Source organism: Spermophilus citellus (genome assembly GCF_964194105.1).
Source record: "Spermophilus citellus genome assembly, chromosome: 5".
Taxonomy (NCBI): Eukaryota; Metazoa; Chordata; class Mammalia; order Rodentia; family Sciuridae; genus Spermophilus; species Spermophilus citellus.
Window position 1 is genome coordinate 60589766 of NC_138186.1, and position 20847 is coordinate 60610612.

The 20847-nt window shown below is 32.7% G+C and overlaps 1 protein-coding gene across 2 annotated transcripts in view; it reads right to left on the minus strand.

The window, feature by feature from the left end:
• SUPT3H (SPT3 homolog, SAGA and STAGA complex component) overlaps positions 1-20847 on the minus strand; it is a gene marked incomplete at its 3' end in the record, with an annotated part of 501076 nt that overhangs the window by 100240 nt on the left and 379989 nt on the right. Inside the window, exons 9-11 of one of the 2 annotated variants that reach the window (XM_081296142.1) lie at positions 20013-20120; positions 15969-16136; positions 5418-5528 (exon numbers count right to left, since the gene is read on the minus strand). In XM_081296142.1, coding sequence (XP_081152268.1) covers positions 5418-5528; positions 15969-16136; positions 20013-20120 — 387 coding nt within the window. Of the gene's footprint in view, positions 1-5363; positions 5529-15968; positions 16137-20012; positions 20121-20847 lie in introns of those variants that run through there. The other variant, XM_081296141.1, reaches the window with a different exon arrangement.

A 20847-nucleotide genomic window follows, 5' to 3' on the forward strand; every position in this document is an offset into this window, starting at 1 on the left:
TCAGAATATTAGTTCTGATTCTTCCATTTAATCTAATTAATAGCTTAACTTGGAGAAAATTAATAAAAATTTCTAGGCATGTTACCATCTCTGGTCTTCTGGTAGGATTCTGAATTATTGAGAACACGGAATTATTAAGGACACATTATTTCAACTGAAATAATACCAAAGATAATACTGTTACAATTGGCTGAGAGGGAGCACTGGGTTATAAGGGTCTCCACGGCAATTGTGAATGCAGAGTCCTGAGGTGAGTGGCAGACAGCTGATGTTTATGCCATCCTGCCCTTACTCCCTTCCTCTGAAGCTACCACAGTGCAGAACATTGTACTTTCTTCCTTCTCCTCTACTTAAGATATCTTTAAGTAATTTATTTTAACATTGTAAGTATTCCCAAAGTGAAACAACTCACAATTCCTTGTATAATGAGTTGTATACTGAAATTGATTATGTTGTAATTTGGTATAAAATTACCTCAGAAGTCACAGAAGAGAGACTGATACCTCACTAAAAGCAGGTATTTAAGTATATGTGGCTTATCCTGGAACATACTTTCCAAGGAAATGACTGGTTGTTATTTTAAATGTTCTAAATTTCAAATTATTGGAAATCTGATGTATATGTTCCAATTTATGGATATTTGAAATCATATATTCTTTTTGAAAGTATAATAAAGTAGTACAGCCATTATGAAAAACAGTAATGGAAGTACCTAAAAAAATTAAAAACAGAACTATTATGTAATTCACTAATTTCACTACTGTGTATCAATCTAAACATGAAATTGGTATGTACAGAAGACATCTGTACTCCCATGTCCATTGCAGCATCATCGCCAAGGAGTAGAAACAACCTAAGTGTCTTCCAACCAATGACTAGATAAAGAAAATGTGGAGCAGATACATAATACTATTTGGCTATAAAAATGAATGAAATCCTGTTATTTACGACAATATGAATGAACTAGAGATCATTATGCCAAGTGAAATAATTTAGACACAAAAGAGACAAGTATCACATGATCTCACTCATGTGGAATCTAAAAAAGTTGTTTTCATAAAAGTAGAGAGTACAATGGTAGTTAAAGAGAGGCTGGGGACAGTATGTGTGGGGTTTCAGGTTAAGAGGGGGAAAGGTGATCAGTGGGTACTATGATACAGCTATATAGGAGCAAGATATTCTTAGGTACTATTACATAGTATGATGACTACAGATAACAATACTGTACTATACATTTCAAAAATCTGGGAGAAGGGATTCTGGAAATTTTTACCACAAAGAAATGATAAATGTTTGAGGAGATAAATATGTTAGCCTGATTTAAACATTATGCAATGTATACATCTATCAAACATTCCACAATACCTTGTTAATACATATGACTTTTGTTTTTGTATATTAGTTAAAATTTTTAAAAATTAAGGATAATTTTAAAATAAATAAATATACAAACACTAGATTCAGAATGAAATGCTACAAAGATAAAATGCTCATAAATATAAACTAGCTGTTCAATTCAGTGGCATTTTAGTTTACAAAGAAAATTTCATGTTGAGAGTAAGTCAGCTAAGCCTTTCTGCCTGGAAATTTAGGTTGTCAGCCCATGGTTGACAGTCCACATGCTTCTTCTCCTACAGTTCAAAGTCTAGGTAGCAAAGTGTCCCTATTGTACCTGCTTAAGGTACCATCTTCAGTACTCAAGTACTCAGAGTGGACCTTCGGAAAATGAAAAACAGCATCTTTCAACATGGAGAGGTTTCTCCCATGAGCTATTTATTCCTTTCAGCAGCTGGCAGTATGTGGAAGCCAGGAAGGGTAGCCATGTTATTGGCTAAAAGAGTCTGCAAATCTATCTCACTCTGAGGAGACAGTATTAAACTTCAAAAAGAGAATTTTTAACTTTGAAAAGCAGATTAATTTACCATGAACATACATTGGAGAAAAGATATCTTCTTCAACAAATGGTGCTGGGAAAACTGGAAATCCATATGTAGCAAAAAGGAATTTAATCCCTATCCCTCACCCTGCGCAAAACTCAACTCAAAGTGAATCAAGGACCTAGGTATTATATCAAAGACCCTGAACCCACTAGAAGAAACTGTAGGCCTAACACTCCATCATGTCAGCTTAGGAACTGACTTCCTCAACAAGACTCCTAAAGCACAAGAAGCAAAATCAAGAATCAATAAATGAGAAGGTATCAAACTAAAAAGCCTCTTCATAGCAAAGGAAACGGTCAAGAATACGAAAGGAGAGCCTACAGAATGAAAGAAAATCTTTGCTACCTACACCTTGGATAGAGCACTAACTTCCAGGATATACAGAGAACTCAAAAAAAAAAAAACACCCCAAAAAACAAATAACCCAATCAATAAATGGGTTATTGAATAGGTACTTTACAGAAGAAATACAACTGGTCAACAAATATATGGAAAAATATTCAATAACTCTAGAAATTAGAGAAATGCAAACTAAAATTACACTGAGATTCCATGTCACTCCAGTCAGAATCAAGAATACAAGCAGCAATAAATACTGGTAAGGTGGGGAAAAGGGTATACTCAAACATCGCTGGTGGGACTGCAAATTGAATGCAACCACTCTGGAAAGCAGCATGAAGATTCCTCAGAAAACTTGGGATAGACCCACTATTTGACCCAGTTATCCCACTCCTAGGTATATACCCAAAGGACTTAAAATCAGCATACTATAGTGATGCAGCCACACCAATGTTTATAGCAGCTCAATTCACAATAGCTAAGCTATGGAACCAACCTAGGTACCCATGAACAGATGAATGGATAAAGAAAATGTGGTATATATACACAATGGAATATTACCCAGCCATAAAAAGAATGACTTCTTGACTTTTGCTGGTAAATGAACAGCTCTGGAGAGTATCATGCTAAGTGAAATAAGCCCATCCCCCCAAACCAAAGGTTTTTGTAAATATTAAATGAATTTCCTAGAAACAGAACCACGTGGAGTAAGAAAGATTATTTTAAAAGGCTATAAGATGAGTATTTAATTAAACACCACAAACATATTGCTAAAATATAAAATCTTTAATTCCCCATTTAGTGGATGCTAACACACAACAAGGGATGAGGGAGAAGAATAGAAGTTCATTGGATTAGACAAAGGGGAATGAAGGAAAGAAATGGGGGGACGGGAATAGGAAAGACAGCAGAATGAATTGGACAGTACTTTCCTATGTTCTCATGTGAATACACCACCAGTGAAACTCCACATCATGTCCAACCACAAGAATGATCCTAATTAGAGTAAGTTATACTCCATGTGTGTATAATGTGTCAAAATACACTCTACTGTCATTTATATCTAAAAAGAACAAATTTAAAAATTAGAATAATTAATTATAATATAAAACTATGTCTCCTTGATGACAACACCCATGATATCAAATGGAACAGGCATATTTAGACCTGATGATTAGGCAAATTCTTAGAGATGCAGGTAATGGAGCAGATCTTTCCTGGTGAAGCTTTTCTGAGAAGTGATAAAACCTGAGGTACTTCTCTGGAGAGGGTCTTTTTTTAAAAATTCTATTTTCTAGATTTACTTAGATTAGGCATTTTAAAATTGCATAGTTAAAAAAAATCAGTTATATTTTATTAGATAAAAATTACCTTGAGTTATATTTGCACCTGAATTAAAGTCCTTTTTTTTAAAAAAAAAAACATATACCACAGTCTTAGGCTGTAAAAGCAATCATGCACATGAGTACCAGGTTGGACATGGAATGGAGGGCGACACACAAACACACATGTAAATAACGTGATCCCTTCAGTCTATTTAAAAACAAAAACCTCATTAAACAAGCAGCTGCTTCTTTGAGAATATATTGAAGACTTCATGATTTTGAGGTTCTCCCCATATAGTGGATACACTTATGATATTTCATTCACTATGTTTAGGTACCATTTTTGGTTTTTTTCTCAAAAATTGTTTCCCTTTCTGGTCTTCTAGATCATTATCAGCACTGCCTCCTTTTTCTTCTTTCTCTACCCCATTGCCTAAACCTAGTGGTCATTATTTGGCTCTTATCTATGGATTTGATATTTTATATTTTTAGCCTTTAGCTATAACTTGGTTCTTTCTTTTTTAGTTGTTTTTAAAATTTTTACTTCCAATTATCTTCAGTTTTTCTAAATCCCATCTTCATTTTGGCCTGTCACTTAAAATAACCTAACCTATCTGTAGAATGGGGGGAAAAAAACCAAGGATTCTGATTTCCTTCTTTCAAGACTCTGAAATATTTATGCAGAAGCATATTTGTGCAAAAGTATAATTGTTTTAATTAGTAGTATTTAAATCATGTGCAAGGTGGGGGTGTAGTTCAGTGGTTGAGAACATGATTTGTATGTATGAGGTCCTGGGTTCAAACCCCAGCAACAACAAAAGTGAAAAATGATCACTACTACAGAAAGCTTCCCGAGACATTTATAAAATATACTCTTGCTGTCACACTGAGAATTCATATAATTCACAATAAGTGTGAGAAGAATGGAAAGGAAACATTGTCTATATACATAAGCAAAAAAGGAGATAATTTTAAAAGAAACCAAGACTCCAATGAACAAAGAATAATAAATTCCCCTCTTAGGTAAAAACATATACAATGTCATACTTGCTTCTCATTTACTCATTTACTGATTACATTAATGTTATTTTTATATATTCTGCATTAGTATGTTAAGACAAGTAAATATCAAAAAAGATAAATTTTACAGTTCCTTGGTTACGTAGATCAAATCTTACTTTGTAAATATTAAATGAATTTCCTAGAAATAGAACCACGAGGAGTAACAAAGATTTTTTTAAAAGGTGATGAGTATTTAATTAAACACCCCAAACATATTGCTAAAATATAAAGTCTTTAATTCCTCATTTTTAAAAAAAAGCCCGATTAGAAGCTTTCAGGTCATTTGAAGATGTGAAAGGCTGTCTACGGTTCAAGTTCAGTGCCAAGTAAAAAAAAATCATTTCTTCTTCTTCCAACTCAAAGTATGTTTAGGGGAAGGATATCTGATAGAAGCGGTAATGCCAATCTAACCAATTTTAAAATATAAAGTGCTTCTGGCAATATTTGAATACATATAATTTGACAAAATTTTTTATAAACTTAAGCTTTGAAAAATAGCAAATATAAGCTCCAACAAAAAGCTTAATATGTAACTGAAAGAAAATAATATTTTGTAGGAAAAAAACTGTCCTTTCAAAAAGAGACAAAAATGAGTTTTATTTCCCAAGAGAATTATGCCACTTTTATACAACAAAATTACGGTTACCACAAATTGCTTTCAACAATTCCACTGCTTCTTCATTTGACCACTTGAAAATCAAAATTCTTTCAGATTATAAATATAACTTTTTATAACTCTGTTATTACGTACTGTGAATGGGGAAAGGGGGCCAATCTTGTGGCCATAGCGTCGAACGGCCTCTCTGATGTGGCAGGGCTGGATGGCATCGCTGTGAGGCTCAACACCACAGGCCACAGTGCTCTGCAACAGAAAAACACATAAATTGTTACTAAATCAAAAACACACAACAGAACTACAGTGTATAAAATATTAAAATAAACCTTTATAAAAAGGATCATTTTTTCCCTTAGGGTACACATCACTGCAGCCATATACTACATCCAAAAAAAAAAAGTTCCATTAACAAATCAAAGATGACTTTTACATGACCCCTTCCTATTAGACCTACCAAATGCAATTTTTATGCCTACAATATTTCACCTAAGCCAGCATGTCAAGGTAAGGAGAATACAGCCACTTGCATGCCGACAAAAAGTGTCAAGGAGCTTGCTGAAAGAACCACATGAAATTCTTTTTTAAAAAACATTTATTATTATAAATGTTCTTGGGAGATTCTTGAGCATATTTCTGAAATAACACAGGGTCATCAAGTTAAAATGAAAAATGTAAAACTTCTATGCATTCATTTATCAGACTGGTGAATATCATAAAAGACTGTTTCAACTTGGTGCCTAATTTTCTAAGTGTTCTGTTCCTCAGAACGAAATAAAACAAAAACTTTCTATTTTAATCTGTCTCATCTATGGAAGGCAGTTTGAAAGCACAAAAACACACAAGAAAGAGAAAGCTAATGTACAATGAGTACAAATATCAACTCAAGAAATGATAGAGGTGTATGGATGTGTATATAACATGATTTTTCAAAAGAAATTACAATGCTCTGTAGGGCATTATAGTTTAATGATTCAATTGCAAGTTCTGGCTTATCAACTACCCTGGGTCCAGATCCCAGTCCTATCAGTTATCAGCTCTGTCTCTACCATAGTATCTCTGGGCCTCAATTTCCTCTTCTTTAAATTGGGACAAAAATTATAATTGCTTTATAGGATTTTTGTGAAAATTAAATGAGGTGAAATATATAAACATAGAATAGTGCCTGGCATATGCTAGCTATTCTTAGTACTACATTATTATTTAAATTAAGGATTAAAAATGGAACCTCCATGTTCTTGAAATGGTAAGCTAATTTAAAGTATAGTAGGTAATAGATACCAGACACCATATCATCAATCTTAAGAATCAATGGAAAGAAATATTCAGCTCACATATTCCTTTGACTGTGATCTAGAACTCATTCATAGTCACCTAATTAAAATTAATCATTATTCTGATCACTATTATAATTACTATAATTTTCCTGATGATTACCAAAAATTTTTTATTTGTTTTAATTAGTTGCACACGACAGTACAATGATCTTGACATATCATACATTTGAATCAGATGGCTCACAATTCTTGGAAGGTAATAAAGTTTATGGACAGTAACCTTTCTGGATCATACTTTGGCAAAATCTTACCAAAATGAAAAAGCACAAACTCTTAACCCAGCAATTGCACCTTGAAGAATTTATTAACATGGGTGCAAAACCACACACACACACACACACACACACACACACATATACAATATTCACTACAGTACTACTGTAGTATCTGAACTGATGAATCAAATGTTCACCATGAGGGACTGGTTAAATAAATTTTGATACACCTATTGGAAGAAGAAAACCACAGCAACCACTTCGGGGCCATTTCATAATCACTCCCAATGGAACTATTTCTAAGATATATTATATGAAAAAAATGCAAGGTATCTAATTGTGTGGCACTGTTACTACCTTTTTTTTAAAAAGACTATTATATACTTATTTAAGCACATAAAATACACTGTGAGGGTACACCAAAAATGAGTAACAATGCTTATCTCATGGTTATTAAGTGGGGGGCAGAAGGATGGGCGTTACACAGAGACTGGCATTTCATTATATATTCTTCTGTACTTTTAAAATGTACCTTTATACTACATGCATGCTTTCCTTTACAAACTGGTAAAATATTCTTAAAATTTCTACAAGAATATCTGGTAGTTACTCAAGCTGAGCCTAAAACAAATAAAAATTCAAAATAGATCTTGATTATTATTATAACTAAATTTTAAATAAGCCAATAGGACATACTCTAGAAGATCTTTCTCAATTTCATTCCAAAAATACCCTAAATAATGTATCTTCTATGCCCATAACAACACAAATTTGGTTATTTTAATCCTCACTTTGGCACTTGCATAAAAGTACACAAGGTTTCTTTGAATGATTTTTAAATTCTCATTCCAGTTACTTTCAGTTGGAATATATTAGAATAAATGTAATCATCAGGTCCCTAGATGAGGGTAAAGACTCTTCTGTGAATCTATTCTGTTTCACAATAAGAATATGACTAATATAGGCTCATTTTTTTTGCTAGGCTTCACAGTTACTTATGAAGGAGGTTGAGACATTCTATGTATTTGCAGTAAAATACATACAAGAATTTACCTGGGCTGGAATCTAAAGAGTAAGTCTTCCAGTATAATCTCAAGTGAAAAGAAAGGCATTGAGAGGGTCAGAATCCAATAAGCTAAGTCAGAGAGGAACTCCTGTCCATGTGTTCCTCTACAGTTTCTCCTAAATTCACTCTTTTCTACCAACAAATTGGATTTAATTTTCATTTATTTTCTCCCTGGCCAATAGAAATGATACTTTTTCTCTATATCCTCTAATAAATTTGGTTTTGGTATAGAACACTTTGATCAAATCTCAGAACCACCAGCATGGCAATCAAATAGGACTTGGGAACACTGAAGTAGGAGACTGCTAGGGTTTGAATCTTTGTGTTTCCCCCAAATTCATGTTTAAATCCTAACCCCCAAGGCATTAGGACATAGGACCTAAGGGAGGTGATGAAGTTACGATGGTGGAGCCCTCAACCCTTTCACCATGTGAGGTCAGAGTGAGAAGATGATTAACTGTGAACCAGGAAGTTAAGCCTTCCCCAGACAATGAATTTGCCAGCATCTTGATCTTGGATTTCCAGACTAAAGAAAGTGAAAAATACATTGCTACTGCCTTTAAGTGAATTTTAAAACATTTTGTTATAGCAGTCCCAATGGGCAATGCTAGAATCACAAATTAGAAATTGCCTTGTTTTGGCTATTTGTAAGATATGGAGACAAGTAAGTTTGCCTGATTGAATCTTACTGCCCTTGACAAAAAAGGTGACGTTAACTTATAAACAAATAAAAAATTCATTTTTGAGAAAAAAGTCAATAGATTATCCACTTTGCCAATTTCATGTTCATCTGCCATAATTAAACAACTGTTAACGTTAGTATGAATGAAGTTACCATGTGTACTTCTACATTGTCTTGGTTTACCCACAGGGTTCTTTGGAATGGAGTATTTTAACCTGAAATGTTATATTCCTAGACTTTATTTTCCACTTCAACAAATATCTTCCATCAATATTTAGTCCCTTGGGGCAGGGTTGTAGCTTAGTGGAAGAGCGCTTGCCTGGCATGTGTAAGGCACTGGGTTCGATTCTCAGTACCACATACAAATAAATAAAATAAAGGTCCATCAACAACTAAAAAAAAAATTTTTAAATGTTCAGTTCCTTAATGAGGTGCTCATGATCTAGTAAAATTAAAAATTTGTCACAAGTTTAGAATTTTTAATTTAACAACAATTCTAGCATTTTATAATATTTTAAAAATTACTTAAGAAAACTTAATATTAAATTTACATATTTGTTCTCTGTTATTAAGGATCTCATATATGTTATAAATACATGTGAGAACTGTTAGATTTATATGTCACTTCATCTTTTCCATCCTCATTATGTTCACATTTTAGGTATTCTTGAAATTTTCAAAAATTAAATCCACATATTTGACAAAATACTGAGTAGTGTTGTCTATACCGTGCTATCAGAGATATCTGTGGGGAACTGAATTCTTTATTACCTTAAATGAAATGATAAAATTCTACTCAGTAAGTTCTCCCTGTGTGAGGTCCTCTTTCTCTTGGCTGCATTTTAAATTTTTAAATTTCCTTTTCATTGACTTTAAAATCTTTTATTTCTGTTTCTTCACCTTAAAACTGATGGTTGGTATTGGAAGCTGAAGTATAAACATCATACACATTAACTCTACTACTGCCTGTTTGTCTTTGCTGGTTTATATTGAACAAAATCTCTCAGAAGCATGAACTTTCAACTGTGGTAGAAGGCAGTTAGATTGAAACTTCAGTTGTTCCTAGATCTTTTACTTATTCTGTTTTCTTCTTGACTTATAAAGTGTCCTATCTTTTTTCAAACTTCCCTTTACCACAGTAATTCAATGTATAAGAAGGATGTGGAATCTTAGACAACTGTCTCTTCTTTCCTCATCTATAATGGTAGGCTACATCTTTTGCTAAATTTGAAATCTTAAATCTTATAGAAGAACAATACATATAGCAGACTAGAGTCATTGAAAGGTTAGTATTACTAATATTCTTGCCACTCACTGGCCACAAAGGCCAGGAAAGTGTTTTCTTTCTCCTTGCTGTCCATCATATACACTGTCTTCCTAGAGCTTTACTCTTCTAGATTTCCTTGAAGATGAAGGTGGGTCAATAGGTAGCCAATTTTCTCATTATAAAAATCTAATCAAGATGATAATTGATAAAATTGAAGTTCAATATAATAAGGAAACTTAAAGGAAATTAAAACTATAAAAGTTATTTAAGGATAAGACAAAAAAGAATCACTAAATTTGAGGAGTCACATATAACTAAATCTGCATGGGACATAAAACATCATTTATTCTAATTTTTTTCCAATTATTACCCAATTTTATTGTTGAAAGTAAAAATAAAGAATATGCCCAAAGTTACTTGGCATCTTGAAGTCGAGATAGCTGGTACACAGTAGAAACTTTATTATTTTTATTTTTAAAAAACAACAGATAACACTGTTTTTTATCATGTCAGAAAGCATTTTTTGAAGTACTACATATTATGGAATGGTGAAATCTAGCTAACAACCAAATGTATTGCCTCACATAATATTCATTTGTATGGTGAGAACACATAACTTTCATTTTTTACATTTTTCAATAATATAACAAATCATCATTGCTGGTAGGTCTCTTGAAACTCATTCCTCTCTAATTATGTATCACTTGATAAACTTCATTATTTTATGTTAAATGAATTGTACTATGATACTACCACAGCTGAGGGTTCCAGTGAGAAAAAAAATCAAAGTGTAGTAAGAGTTTGAAGTTAATAACCTTGAAAATGAACATTATTAATTCTTATAATATTAATTTTGAATTTAGGAGAATCTGGATGTGGACTAGCTAATACTTGTTTCAATCAGCAAATCTTTGCTGCAAAATAACTGAAATTCAAGTTTTCAACAAGATCAGGAAAAAATGCTTAAATATGCAAGAGAAAAACCTCAAGAATTTCCAAAAACTTGTTGGAGATACAGTTCAGTGTTAGAGTACTTGCCTAGCAAGTACTCTAACAGACAGACTGACCAATGCACATACATGTACAATTTCCAAAAAGTTATAATTATGCTATATATACTTGTGCTTACATAATTACTAGGCTAATTTCAACTCTTTCTCACATACTTTGGAAAGCAAATCCACCGAAAAGGTCTTGTAGGCAATCCTAGTTTTAGTATCAGCCAAATCAGTACAATAGTTGAAATTCTTTAAAACTACTTTACAATACAGAAATCCCTCATAGTTCAGATTTTCCTTTAACAAATAAGCAATGAACTCTGCCATTTTGTAAATGAAAGGGGAAATCAGAAATGAGGATGAAATTTAAATTTGCTTACTATCATTTATAAAATTATATCTTGACATGGTTTCACTACTTGCAGTAGCTAATAGTTCCTATTGTACTAACCTAATAGTAGATAAAAATATAAGCTTCAGACAAAAAACAAGTACATGAAAGCACTGAAGATTAACCAAATCAGGCAGAAACTGGAAGGGGGAGTGTCTACTCTTAGAAGATGGGAATGGCAGTGGATTGAATTTCCACTTTTACTAAGGTCAGGCTCCAGTGGATATGGAAGTGGTTAAAACACAACCCAAGAGGCTTGATGAAGTACAGGCCAGAGTTCAAGGCAAACCAAAGCAGGTGTGAAGTGAGGAAGAAAGTCTCAAAAAAGAAGAGAATCAAAGACCCAAATTTAATCTATAAGTTTTACCCAAATATTTGACTAACTCCTAAATTGTTCCAGTGTGGTACTGAATCCATGAAATTCTGCTAAAGCTAAAAGAAAATAACAGAGATTCTAGATGTTGCCACAAAAGAGAAGTTTGAAGTTTAGAGTAAGTCTAGAAGAATAAATTTTCTGCTTAACCGATAAACACACATGTACTGTCACCACCTCTACCAATTCTCTTCATAGGAATATAACAGAATCCCACAATAACTATAATGGGGCTGGGGATGTAGCTCAAGCGGTAGCACGCTTGCCTGGCATGCGTGCGGCCCAGGTTCGATCCTCAGCACCACATACAAACAAAGATATTGTGTCCGCCGAAAACTAAGTAAATATTAACATTCTCTCTCTCTCTCTCTCTCTCTCTCTCTCTCTCTCTCAAAAAACTATAATGTATTACTCACAATATCTACAATATCACTGAAAATGACCAGACATGCAAAATCACAAGAAAGTGTGACCTATATTCAATGAAGAATAAGAAAATTCAGATATATAATTTAGCAAATAAGAATTTTAAAGCAGATGTTATAAAAATGCTCACGAGCATAAAGAAAAATCAACAAATGAACAAATAAAAATTATAACACATAAACAAACTATAAAAAAGAAATAAAATAGAAATTCTAGAAGTATAAAAGTCAAATATGAGAAGTAAAGTATTTCTGGTTGCATGCAACAGTAGATTGGAGCTGGGAGAAGAAAGAAAAAGGCTGGAACAGAAAGAAAGATCAGTAGAATTTATCCCATCAGAAGAAGAGAAAATACTAAAAGAAAAATCAAAGAGTTTCGTGTACCTATGGAACAGTACCAAACAAACTAACATAATAAGGTACATGGAATTTCAAAAATGAATGAGAAAATTAGGCCAGAAAAAATCTGAAGAAATAATTGCTCAAAAATTCCCCCAGCTTGGTTAAAGACATAAATTTATACATTCAAGAAGCTCAGTGAACTGTAGGTGGGAGAAGTACAAAGTTTGAAAACCCTTCCTATCATTATGATGGTCAAGTTGCTGAAGATACAAATAAAGACCCAATTCTGAAAGCATCAAGATAAACACAATGCATACAGAAAAACAACAATACATATTTATTGAATTATATTTTAAAATAATGGTTGCCAGAAAGAAGTGGAGTGACAGCATTAAAAGACTGAAAAAAAAGTTCCCAACCTACAATTCTACAGTGAAAATATCTTCCAGGAATGAAAGTAAAGATATTTTCAGAAATATGAAAACTAAGACAAAATTATCATTAGCCAATCAACACTACAAAAAAGTTGAAATTTAGCAGAACACAAAAGAAAAATGATAACAAAGGAATTCTGATCATCAGAAAGAAAAACAATTGTGGGAATTGTAATGTTAAGTCTATTTTTTCTCTCAGTTTCACTGAAATATATTTGATTACTTAAGGCAAAAATTGTAATACTGTGGCTTACAACATATGTAGATGTAATATATTTGTAATACATCTTTTTATATCCTGAAAATTTAATCCTTAGCATACCTACTGAAAAAAAGTATGTGAAGTTATCATAAAGAAACCAACAGATACTTAAAATTAATTTCTAAAAAGTTATACAATTAACCCAAAAGAGGGCAATAAGGAGAAAAGAGAAACAAAAAGTACAAATAGAAATAAAAGCCAAAAACATATAGAAAGTAGTTGTCCCATATCCAACCATGTCAATAAGTACATTAAATGTCACAGAATTAATGACCATAATTAAAATATGCAGGCAGAAAGCAAAGATAAAAAAGTAAGACCCAACTGTTTGTTGACAAGAGATACACTTCAAATATATTTATCTTTAAATTTAAAGACACAGACACAATGAAATCAAAAGCAACTGAATTAAAAACAAACAAACAAACAAAAAAAAAAACAAAAACAAGAACCGTAAGAAGGCTGGAATGGCTACATCAATCAGATAAAACAGACATCAGGGTGGATACTGATGCCAGTAAGAAACAGAGAAATTTCATAAACATAAATAGATTATTTTACATCCATGGATTACAAGACTTGATATCATTTAGAAATTCACACCCCAAATGGATATAAGCAATCAATTCAATCCCTTTCAACATGCCACCAACCATTTCTTTTTTTCTTTTTTCTGCTTCTGCTAAAATTTTTATAGAAATACAAAGGACATAACACACCCAAACAGATTAAAAATAACAGTTTGAGAATTTATACTACTATAAAGCTATAGTAATCAAGATGGGAAATCAATACTGACAAACCAATGAAACAGATGAATTCCCCAAAATAAATTCATATAGATACATGGTCATTTGATTTTCAACAAAGCTGTCAAACAATGAGAAAAAAAGAACAAAAAGTTCTGCAGTAACTAGATATCCATATGTAAAAACCAGATGTGGCCTCAACTTATACATATACAAAACTTAATTTGCCCAAATTAATAAAAGTAAAGCAAGAACTAAAACTATAAAATATCACTCTGACTTGGGTTAGGACCCATTAAGACTTCTTCAGAAATTCAGAACTTGTGCTTATCAAAAGATACCATTAAGACAATAAACGGTATGCCATAAACTGGGAAAATATGTGAAAAGTATATATTTGACAAAGGACAATTCAAGATATATAAAAAACTCCTATAAATTGATAGCTGGGCATGGAGGTGCATGCCTGTAATTTCAGCCTACTTGGGAAGCTGAGGCAGGAGTATTGCAAATTTTGCATCAGTCTCAACAATTTAGCAAGACACTGTCTCAAAAAAAAAAAAAAAAAAAAAAAAAGGTCTGGATAAAAAGCTAAGGGTAAAGCACCCCTGGCCTGGGTTCAGTCCTAGTACCAAAAAAACACCAAAAATAAAAATTGACCAAAAAATCCCTATGAATTGGTAATGAAAGTCAACATGACCTCCCCCAACAAAACATAATAAAACAAACAAAAAATAAAAACCTGAATAAAGAATTTGAACAGCTATTTCTCAGAGGAAGCTATATGAATGAAAAAGCAGTAAATGGAAAAAAGTGTTCAACATTGTAACTATTGTAACTATTGTTACCACTAAATTTTCAATAGAATGGCTGGAAGTAAAAACAATGACAACATAAAATGTTTATCAGGATGTGGAACAACTGGAATTCTTAAATATTGTTCATGGAAGTATAATATGGTTCAATCCTTTTGGAAAAAAAAAGGTCTTGCAGTTTCTTTAAAAATAAAAAATACATAACTCTACCTCCCAGCAATTTTCTTCTTAGCTGTCTACCTAAAAGAAATAACAACATTTGTATTTAAAGACTAACACAGAAATATCCTAACAGATTTATTCACATTACCTGAAACACTGGTGATATTCCAAGTATCTACCAACAAAAGAATGAATAAGTTGACATATTCACATAATGAAATATTCATCAGTAATAAAGAGGACTACATTATACTGAAAAACAAATTAAAAAAAAAACCTCCTCAGTAAAAGAATTTCATACAAAAGAGTACATATTATATTTTGTTTATTTAAAGTTCTAGAATATAATAAACCAATCTATAGTAAAAAATTGTTAACAGTGGTTACTTTTCAGAAGATAGTGGCAATAATTGGGAGAAAAAAATGAAGAAACTTTCTGAGCTGATGGTAATGTTCTGTATCTTGAAAGGGTTTTGGAAAAACATAGGTTAATGTATTTGTCAAAATTATATTTTTGTAGTACATATAAGCATCAAGGGGCTGGAGTTGTGGCTCAGTGGTATAGGGCTCGCCTAGCATGCATGAAGCACTGGGTTCGATCCTCAGCACCACATAGAAATAGAGGTGAAGATATTGTGTCCATCTGAAGCTAAAAAAATATTTTAAAAAAAGAATCAAATGGTTCACTGAGCATAAATTTTACCTTAAAAAAAGGAACCATAAATTATAAACAATAAACTGTTTAGGTATAAAATGCACTGATGTCCGCAACTTATTTTGTAATGTATCATTAAAAGGAATGAACTACAGAATAAAGGGGATGATTAGATAAATAGATATAGTAAATGTTATACAGTAAATATGTAGTTAATAAATATACTTAAATGTTAATTACAGAATCTGGATGGTAGATATGAAGTGTTTATAATTCTTTTATCTTCTATATGTTTGAAGATTTTTATAGTAAAATTTTAGAGAAAATCAGTATCCTCTTTATCCAGATTACAGTTGTTTAAAAGTTTAAGTAGAACTCATTGAAAATGGGTGAATGTAAATTGGGTACTTCTAATATTTTGAGTTGAGAGAAAAAACCGTACATTTTTCCTATCTCTGAAAGAAACTTAAAGGCTCTTTTCACTCTGTACCAGAAAAAAAAAAAATCATCACTGACCTTTTTTCTCTTCCTCTGCTTGGTTTTAGTAGAGTCCTGTGTAGCACTCCCACTCCCTAGGGATCCTGATGTGGTTCTCCCTGAGTGCTGGGATCCAGATGATGGAGCTGTTGGTGTAGGAGGTGGCGTGTTCTCAGGGGAGTCGGGGCAGGACTTCATGCAAGACCCCTGCCCAAAGAGACATGGCTTTGTAATAAATAACCAGGCCCTTTACTAACATTACAATTTAAAAAAACATAGCTAATGAATTTCATGTTACTTATGACTTTCAAATATGAAAACACAAATTATTCCTATTTAGTCCATAGAAATGACTATCTTGTTGTTGAGGTTCTAAACACATTAATTTTTAAACTAATTATTTAGACAAAATCAGAATTCTTCATGTATAAACTTTTAGCCTCTGGTTTTGTTAGATAGATGGAAATTTTGTTAGCATTTCAAACTTACCTGTCTCACAAGTTTCCTTAAAATGATGCTTTTTAGATGATATTTGTGACAATGGTGACTAGAATTTTCCCAGTAACTCAAACTCACCCTTAGAGTCACTGTGGATTACTCTAGTCCTTTCCATATGCAATGTCTTCCTTTCTTCCTTTCCTTTCTGATATCCCTCATAACTATCTACTTTCTTGGGTCATGAATGCATGTCTGTCCTTTCTTTCATGTAGAAGCACTTCAATATTGAAGACTGCTATACATTGTAGCCTTATTTTTATGGTTAAATATTCTAAATAATTCCAACCAGTTATTATTAGATATGCTTTTATGCTCCTTCAAACACACCATCTCCATTACTTTCCTTTAGACATTCTGTACCAGGTAAATGTCAATCCAATAAGGATGGCACCTAAAATAAATTAAACTAAAAAAATCTTTGTTGCATCACAATATTGCCATCTCAGACATATACAAGCAAAAAAAAAAAAAAAAACAACTGTCTTTTTTTTTAGTATAATATGATTAATCTAAACATTCCTCATCCTATCAACCATACCAGCCATACTATCTACTGTCCATGATTTCTATAATGTATTAAAAACTTATGCCACACTTTGTAAAATGATTTGCTGAAAATTTGGATGCTGGTTTTAAGAGTATTTCCTTGATCTTTTTGAGAACCACTGTTAAACAAAAGGGAATGAGGCTAACCTGCCATAACTTGTTCCTGGAAAAACAAGATACAGGTTGAGTACCTCTTTATTCAAAATGCTTGGAACAGAAGTGTCTCATATTTGAATTTGTTTTTTCTTTTGGAATATTTGCATATCTCTTAGGGATCATAGCTACCTCTGTACAAATCATATGTTAGGACAAAACCTGGAAAATTAACTTGAATTAATATTAAATTTGCTAATCTAGTATGAAGAACCCAAGCTTAACTTGCTCAATCCCATCTATGGTTAGTATTCAAGAATGATCTTCCTTTAAATGTAAGGCACTGAACATTAACATCGTGATGCTGAGTTTTCAATTCCAATCAACTAAACATAGCACAATCATTTGGATCTTCTTAAAACATCCTTTTGAACACATTATCCTTCAGCCAAGAATCATTCAAATTCTTCTTAATGATTCCTGCACTCTAAGACCCTATATAATCTGGGCCATGATTTTCTAACCAAACCTGCTACTATCCCTTCTCAATGAATGTTTTGCTTGAATATTTCAATCAGAGTTGGTTTTTTTTCCTCCCATGTATAATCATACTTATGGTTCATCCCAGGCCCAGAACATCTTCCCCACTTTGAGGTTCTCATTCCTTCAATACTCAGCTTTCTGACTGTAACTGGGGAATGTGTGTGTGTTTGTGTGTGAGTGAGGGAAAAGAGAGAGAATCAGAGATTTTATTTCAACCCCTGCACTCTCTGTTTGGGCCACTCATTTTGTTACGTTATCTTGAATTGTTTGTTCATTTATTTGCTTGTTTGTTTTACAAAATGTTCTGTTTCCCTGAACACAGCTCCTATTAGTCTCCAGAGACCTCTTTGGACCCAGTTTGGTACATTACTTAAGGTGCAGGCCCTAGAGATAGGCTGCTGATTTGCAGTGTTGATGACTAAGATTTCTGATTTATAGTATCATTCTCTTTGTGTTTCATTAGGTAATAAAGGGCAGTAAAGAAGACAGTCTTTATGAATGTCCACTTTGACTACCAGTCACAGAGGAAGAAATGTGTCTGCCAGGCCAGGAAAAGCTTGAGGTTTATACTAATAATCTGTAAGGATGCTCAATGACACTCATGTTCCTACCTCCCAGAGAGCCCAGGAAATCCAGCATACATAGGACATTTTTTTCTTAACTGCCATGTAGCTGGGAACAGAGGCTGTGGTTGCTGAGCAGTTGCCCAGGGCAGCTTGGCCACCCTGGAGAACCAAGCAGGGTGGGGGACACAAAGAACCTTCCTAGCCATGCAAGCAATCACTTGAATGTTAAGGGAAAACTAGCCTTGTTATGTTCACAGTAAATTTCCTCAATTAGAAATGTTAAAACAAATTTGTCTGATGTTAATGGAAAGCATACTTATATACACATTCATAAAGTGAATGTGCATCAAAGACATTTTAAAGGGTGTTCTTTGACATCATAATTTGGGTTTGAAACATAAAGAAAACAGTGTTTAATCAACTAAGTAAGCTTTAGGGATTTTTAAAGTATGTTGGCTGATAATAATGTATGACCTTTTCCAAGAAAAGAAATGGTTTTTTAATGGGCATAAACATTTAATTCCTACTTGGATTTCAAGCCAATCTGATTCTTCAAGAGGTATAAAAAGACATCAAGTTGACTTTTTATGTAATAAAAGTATGTAATAAGATGATATCTTAATATATTTTCTAAATACCGTAAAGTAAGATATTTAAACCTGGGATTCATAAGGTTTATAGATTCCTTAGATCATAGATGAATTCAGAAGTGTCTGAAAAACATAAAATTGTATTCATAATTGGCAAATATGTTTACAGAAAAGAGGTTTTTAGTCTTCATCAGATTCTCAAGAGGTGTGGCCTAAAACAAATTAGAATTACTTCCTAGAAACTATTTTAGTCATCAGTCTTACCTACAGATATTAACAAGGAACAGACATTTATAATTTAGGTACAGATATAACACAGGGCTTTGTAATTTTCAAACAGGTTAAACATTTCACTTCACGTGATCTAAAATCCACTTTGCGATTATACATTTGGATGTTACTATTTTTGATGTCTTTTCTATAGTTATTGACTTAACTGTAAGAAACTACTGTTTTTGTTAGCAAAAAAGAAGTCAGATACTATCAAATATATTCAACATGTTATATTTTATTTCTGGCTTTTAAGCACATGCTGTTTACAGAAAATATTCGATATACTAAAAGTTGTGGAAAATTATTATGTAAATGTTTAAAACTGGAAAGAAGACTTTATAGTCCCCATAAATAGGAAGTCCATCAGCATAAATAGATCAGAAAAGAATCTGATTTTTACATGATAGGCTAATCTAAAGCTAATGAGCCAAGGGTGTTTAAATCATGTTTATAGATGAATCAGTAAATTAAGTGGGAAGCTTTCAATAAATTTCAATAAATGTTAGTAATTATATGAATAATAATTCTCTAATTTATGGGTAGGTGCTTGGGACTGAACCAAGGGCCTTCTGCATGCTAGGAAAGCACTCTTCTACCACCCGGCTACATCCCAGCCAAATTCTCTCATCTTTGAGGCAAAAAGAAATAATTTTTTCCCAATGTTATTCAATTAACTAAACCAGTTGTTTATTTTCTGTGGAAATGAAAAATGCTTTGCAAATATCCCACCTTTACTGAAGGTCTAGGAAAGTCAAGTGAGGAAAAGAAAAATTGAAACAAAAATTGTTCTAGTAAGCAGACTGTTAAGTCCTAGCATATAGTAAGTTCTCAATAAATGTTTATTTGGTGTATGTTTTAAAGTTTTTTTGACTGAAGGCTATACTTTACTAATCTTTTTCAAAGAACTACTAATGTAAATACAGATACATAACAAAATCCACCAATGTCTTAAAGTCAGATTTTCTGATACTTACCTCAACAGAGTTGTGATACTGAATGAAAGTTGCAGAAATGGCATGACTGAAGGGGTCTCCTGCTTTGGTTATCATGTCCTGTCTCACAAGAAGAGCCAGATCCACTAACTAGAAGATCAGAGCAATGAAAATAATGAATACCATTAAAGTGGTGAACCTAAAAGCAATACATTCAAAATGTTATTGATAATACTTTATCTAAAAATCTGTATTGTGGATATGAGCACAGACTTTCACTAATTGATAAAATTCATGACCTACTTATGAATACAAATGATATATTCTGACTTTCTAGGGAAGTAATTCTCAAAGCTCATTTCAGAATCAGTAGGGAAGCATTTTAAAATATAGATTTTTGGGCTACAAGCCCATAGATTCTAGTTTAGTAGGTCTGTTCTAAGTGGGTAGTCTGGGAGTTCCCACTGTAAACATGTACAGAGGGGATGGTAATACTTGGAGAAACTGGCAGATGGCAGTGATCCCAGATCCAGATTTTGTTGAGCACTAGGAGACCTCACATACCTAGACAGGCATTTTTCCAAACTTCAAACAGTATCTCTAAAGGCAGGTGAGGACTTCAGAGTTCAATTTCAAGAACAATTAGAGGGGCTTCAGTTGTGGCTCAGTGGTACAGAGTTTACCTAGCAAGTGTGAGGCACTGGGTTGGATCCTCAGCATAAAAATAAATAAATAAATGAATAAAGGTATTGTGTCCATCTACAATTAAAAAACTATTAAAAAAAGAATAATTAGAATCTTTTTCTATCCTAACACCCACCAGAGCTAAGGATACAAAGAAACGTAACTGTACTAAATTCTAGTAAATGATATAACT